Source organism: Ursus americanus, chromosome 14, assembly GCF_024610735.1.
Source record: "Ursus americanus isolate L20-20 chromosome 14, mUrsAme1.1.p, whole genome shotgun sequence".
Lineage (NCBI taxonomy): Eukaryota > Metazoa > Chordata > Mammalia > Carnivora > Ursidae > Ursus > Ursus americanus.
In genome coordinates this window covers 6,573,540-6,579,539 of record NC_142140.1, presented here as the reverse complement: position 1 = coordinate 6,579,539, position 6,000 = coordinate 6,573,540, and the positions used below count along the sequence as shown (strand labels likewise).

General features: G+C 44.4%; 1 protein-coding gene across 3 annotated transcripts in view; it reads right to left on the bottom strand.

The window, feature by feature from the left end:
* Positions 1-223: 223 nt before the first annotated feature.
* The window catches only part of TAMM41 (TAM41 mitochondrial translocator assembly and maintenance homolog), a 48,825-nt gene continuing 43,048 nt past the window's right edge, over positions 224-6,000 (bottom strand). For all 3 annotated transcript variants that reach the window (XM_045812404.2, XM_045812403.2, XM_045812406.2), the window contains one exon: positions 224-359. In XM_045812404.2, the coding sequence (XP_045668360.1) occupies positions 283-359 (77 nt within the window). In that variant the 3' untranslated portion in view covers positions 224-282. The remainder of the gene's footprint in view (positions 360-6,000) is intronic.

Genomic DNA, 6,000 nt, shown 5'->3' with positions numbered 1-6,000 from the left:
AATTTTCCCTGTTCTATTTAATCCTTTGCTAGCTAAAAATACTTTCAGATTCCCACAGGTGGGAATCTTTGAAACCACTTTGAAACCTTTGAAACCACTCATTTGCTCGTCCTCAAAGGTATTTGGGTCCCCCGGATAAAGGTCTAACACCTACATTTCAAAGTCAAATATACAAACCTAGGTATCTTCAAATTCAAGCAGTGGGTCAAGGTAGCAAACACTGTTCTGTCAAAAAGGATCACTTTATTCATCTATACATAACACATATAAGAGCAAGCAAAATCAGGATGCTTTCCTTAGCCATCCTTTCCACATTTTGTGTAGCTTTAGTGAACTATAAACCACTGATTTCTTCACACCTAAAAGACAAAAAAAAAAAAAAAAAAAGAGATGGTGAGGAGATTGGTGCTTGTGGACTACATACTCAGCTAGTTTCCATGCTATCCTGACCGGAGACCTGTCTCTGGAGTGGGGCAGTGATGGGCTGACGGGAGACCCTGGGAGCAGAAGATGATTAAAGGTCACCATGATCAACATGAGGGGAAGAGATTCTGATTTAGGCATCTACTCCAGCAGTGACACGGATCCCAAAGGTACCTGAGTTAATGGGATAAGTGAATCTTCCAAGTCACGAGTCTATCATCAACCTCTGACTTGAGTAGCTCTTTTAAAGAGGCGAAAGGAAAATAAAGCAAACTCTGTGTGTAACTGGGTGTCCTCAGCTCCCTTCTACGCTGGCGTCCCAACCACCCCCAGCTCCCTGCTGCTGTATCACTGTGTATGCCACCGGCCTGCCTAGAACAAATGTCGGTTCCATCACTTTCCACCTGTACACTCCTCATCCCCTTTCAGATTCCTTCTACAGAAGTGCCTCCCTGGACACCCCAGGCCAACTCAGACATAGCTCCTCCTGGTCCCAGAGCACCCGTGCTGACCTCTCGCACAGCACTTTCCACTCTGCGTGGTGCTCGTCAGCTTACTGACCTGTCCCTCTGCCTAGGCTGGGAGCTCCTCAAGGACAGGGAGCTTGTTCCATTCATCCCTGTATCCCCATCACCTGGTACAGTACCTAACACATAGTAGGTACTCAGTAAATGCTTTTGAAATGATGGAACAGGTGCACCTCACTGAGCTATCTGACCTTCTAGCACCCCCCACCTACTTAATCACAAGTACCTGATGAAACTGGAGAAGCAAGCTCTCTGGGGGCTAATGGGACAGAAGTAAAATGGGGTAGAATAATGGGATGCTATCTGTCTGTCAGGTCTAATGGGATCCTATTTGCAGATGGTATTATGGGCTCGACTTCCTTTGTGCTAAGGATGAGATCATTTAGTCTGTGTTTCAGGGTGTGGCCCAAAGAACCAAACGGTCTTCTTCCCCAGGAGATACGAATTGTGGTCTGTGCTGCAAGTCTGAAATGCACACCTCTGGCAGTGCGCTTTAAGCATTGGTAGGCACTGTGGATGAGGTAACAGGATTAAATCTGGAGACTTCTAGTACTGGGGTTTGAGTGGTCTCTTGAAAATACCTGGGCCTGTTACCTGTAAGCTGCCCAGTCCGCTCAGAATCTTTGAAGAAGCTACTGCAGGCAGTGGCAGGTAAAAAGGCTGCATACCAGGAAAATTGTTGGCAAAAACTTCTAGAAACTCTGGCCCAGCTTGCCTACTGTTTGCAAATGGACTTAGCCTAGTCAAGAAACTCAGAGCTCCTTTCCCCTGCCTCCACCTCTTAATATTCTCCCTGGAGCAACCACATTGGTGAACCTCACCCACTTGAGCATTGAGACTGGAAACTTCTTACGTAAGGTGCTTTTTAATATTCCAGCCAGAACCAATCGAGACACTAAGCAGAACACAGGTAGGTGCATACAGTAAGGTTCAACACAGCAACCCCAGGGCACTGAGTCACAGCTAGAGGAAGATGCATCGGCCACGATCAGTCGCAGCTCAACGTCACAAGCCTTACATACAGACATGCTACACTTTAACATTTAAGGTAAATATCTAAAGTACCTGAGTGTCACCATGTAGCCATATTTTGCTGCTACTGCATAGAAACCTCCCTTCATTGAGGCGCCTGGGTGGCTCAGTCGGTTAAGTGTCTGCTTTTGGCTCAGGTCGTGATCTCAGGGTCCTGGGATCGAGTCCCACGTTGGGCTCCCTGCTCAACAGGGAGTCTGCTTCTCCCTCTCCCTCTCCCTCTGCCTCTCCCCTGGCTTGTGTTCTCTTTCTCTTTCACTCTCACTCTCAAAAAAATAAAATCTTAAAAAAAAAAAGAAACCTCCCTTCATTAAAAACAGTCTCTCCCTTACATGGCTCTAACTGAGATTCTCAGAAAGACTGCAGCAGGGAATTGTACTAGAAAGAGCACTAGAATAGGAGTCAAGGGACCTGAATTCTGGTCCCAACTGGACCACAAACTTGCAGTGTGACGTACCCTCCCTAGGCCTCAACTTCCTCATCTGTAAAAAGACCGGTTGGACTAGTTTGGGGTTCCCTGACAAGGGGCCATGGGCAGATTTCAACATCGGTCTGCAGGGGAGTTAGGCGGAAACCAGGAAAGTTTGCTGTGTGTGCATGTGTGTACTTCTGTGCCGGGGGTTTTCACAGGAAGCCAGGATTTGCAGCAGGTTAAGAACCAACAGACTGGAATGAAGGATCCTTTCTGCCTTAACAGTCTAATTACAACATAGGTGGAAAACTAAAACTCCACGAAGTTGTGGTGGGCAGCCTTTCCTATACAGGGCACAAAAGCTGCTACCCATAAAGGACAAAACTGACAAACTGAATTGAATAAAATTAAGAACGTCTTTTTATCAAAAGACACCATCAAGAGAGTAAAATGACAGCCCCCCGGCCCCCAGCAGGAGACTTTTATGTTACATATATCAGACAAAGGACCTATATCCAGACTATATGAGGAATTCAGTAAGAAAAGGCAGACAACTGAATAGAAAAATGAGCAAAACACTAGAATAGGCACTTCACAAAAGAGGACATCCAAATAAACGTGAACAAATGCCCAGCTTCATGAGTCATCAGGAAAACGTAAATTAAACTCCAATATGATACCACGACTCACCTACTGGAGTGCCTAAAATGAAAAAGACACGGAGTACCAAGTGAGGAGAAGCTGCGCTGAGAGCTCAGCTAGTGGGAGTGTAATGTGGACAACTGTTTGGTGATAGTACCAAAGGGGACCATTCACACACACACTGTGATGCTGTAATTCTACCCCTAGGTACGCACCTACGAGAAATGCATGTGTTCGCCTACCAAAAGACAGGTATGAAAACATTCACAGCAGCACTACCTGTAAGGGCCCCAAACTGGAACCAACCCAAGAAACCATGAACAGGGGAGTAGATACACCGTGGTGTAATCATACAATGGACTCGTTGCAATGAGGATAAATGAACTATTGCTGCTCCCAACGCCATGTTGAATTTCATTGATGTAAAGAGGAGTGAAAGACCCAGGAGCCTACATATTTATCTAAAGTTCAAAAATGGACACAATAGAAGCATGGCATTGGAAGTCAGAGAGTAGTTACACCTGGAGGACTAGTGACTATGACTGGCACACCATCTGGGGGACAGTCCTGTTCTATTTCTTCATCTGGGTCCTAGGTTCATGAGCGTGTTCACTTGGTAAAAATTCACCAAATTTATGATTTGTGCACTTTTCTGTGTCTATGGAAGTTTTTTTCTACTACCAGAAAACCTAAATCTTTCCTTTACTCAGTCACTGAAATACACTGACCCAGTATTTATTGAGCATCTGCATAAGACATTGAACTAATGTTGAGGTTATGGTTATGGTCTCTGCTCTCACAGAGCTTACAATCCACAGAATACTACTTGGCTTACATTAAGCCTACTTTTGGTTTCTGCTCTCTTTCCATAGAAAAGGATGGTGACTTAGGAAGTCTGCATTTAGAATGTGTCTTCAGGGAAGACAGCCTGCTAAGAGAGAAACTTTAAAAACCATGCTCCTTCCCCAATGGATAAAGATGCAACATCTCTTTAGATAACAATGTCTTTAGACATATCCTTATCTACCTAAAGTGAGTCATTATGAATTTTGACTAGTATCTAGAGTCAGGTCTTTTTTGGAAGTGTATAGAAATCTACTTCAATATCTGGCACCTCAAGTTTCACTTCTGTCGATTTCCAGCCTGTTTCACATGACCTGCAGCAAAGTCACTACACATGTAAGACCATGAATCCCTGTATGACCTTAAATAAGATGGGTCCAGAGACAGACATGGTTCTCCAGGAAACAATGTGAGGCAGAGATACGAGTAGTTTGTGAGAGGTCTCTCCCTTCCCATAGTCCTACATTTCAGATACTTAGGAGGGAAAATCAGTAAGCCCCCAAACACTCTTCCAATTATTTTCCAACCACAGTTAGATATTATCTACAAAGAAAGTCTCTTGAAGCAGAAGTACAAACTTATTTTAAGGACTCTCAGGTTATTAATAAGCAAATCACTAGAAAAAAAAAAACCTTAACTATTATTACGTGTTCTTCTTATTTAATGTGCAGGTACCAAAAAATGGAAGAAGTGTTTTAGTTATAAGAGATCAGAAGCAGAGGATAACCGACAATCCATTCTCTTGTGTCTCAGGAAAGGGCTGGTAAAGAACCCCTCAGGCATGCCAGAAACTTTTTAGGAACAAGACTAAACCTGTCTTGTTAATTCAGGTGAATCCTTTGAAGCTAGAGAGGTAAATAGGTATCTGTCCCCAGAGTCAGTTCTGACTGACCAGAAAGTCAGGTGGGGAAAAATAAAGCAAGATTTCAGAAATTACGCTCATCATCTTCCCCAACCTTCCCCACCTCTGGGGAATGGGACCACCGTCCACCACTTCGCAAGCCAGATACGGAATTATCTCTGACTCCTCTCCCTCCTTCACTTCCCATATCCCTCCAACCATCCAGAACAGGGAACTTGCCCTCTAAATATTGTGTGCGGGCACATACTGCATGGTGCACTGGGTGTTATATGCAAATAATGAATCATGGAATATTGCATCAAAAACTGGGGATGTACTGTATGGTGATTAATATAACAAAATAAAAATTATTAAAATAGAAAAAAAAAATATTGTGTGCATCTCTTCTCTCTGACTGTACTGCAATGACCCAAGTTCAGGCTGCCTAACTCCTCTCCTGACTGGCTGCAACCATAGCTAATCAGTTTCCTGAGCAAGAGCGTTAGCTCCCTTCCATCTGCTCTCTACTCTCCAGCTATCAAGGTCTTTCTACAATCCTTCCTTGGCTTCCCTCCACCCTCAGAATAAACTCTGAATTCCTCTGCGTGGCTTTTCAGGCTCCCCTTGCCGGCTCCTGCTTCTTTCTCAGTTTTACCAATAACTCCCCCATCTCTCTCCTAGTCCCGGTACCAGAACACTCGGGTTAGTAACGTGAAGGCTGCTGCTGCTGAGAATCCGACAGTTTGCTTAGGTGGTCTTCTGTGACCAGTTTGAGAGTGATGCCATCTGCTGCTACCATGAAAAGAAGAGCAGGCAAGTATCAGGAGACTAAATGGCCTTTCACTTCTGAGCTGCTGGTAAGTTAGGCTAAAATGGGAAAACAGTGTTTGGCTTTGGAGGCATTTCTGTACTCACCTTGGAACACGGGTGTATCTGATGATGAGGGGATTTCAAGGGAACTAATACGACAGAGTGTCAGACCACATGAGAACAGGCAACTGTGTATCCAACTCGGTTTATGAGTAAAGGCAATCCTCTTGGCTGGTTATAGATGCCTGGTCTTTATCTTGTCTGGGAATAGAGTGATATTTAGATCTAGACTCACCCAAGTTTATAAAGCACCTGCTAGGTACATACTGGACACTCTCAGAACATGTAGTGAGCTGGGTATTAACACCCCCTCCATTTCAAGGAAGAAGGGCTACTTAACATGCCAAGGTTACAGAGTGAAGAAATGAGCAGATACAACTCAAGTCCAGGTCTTCTGACCCCAAGCTTTG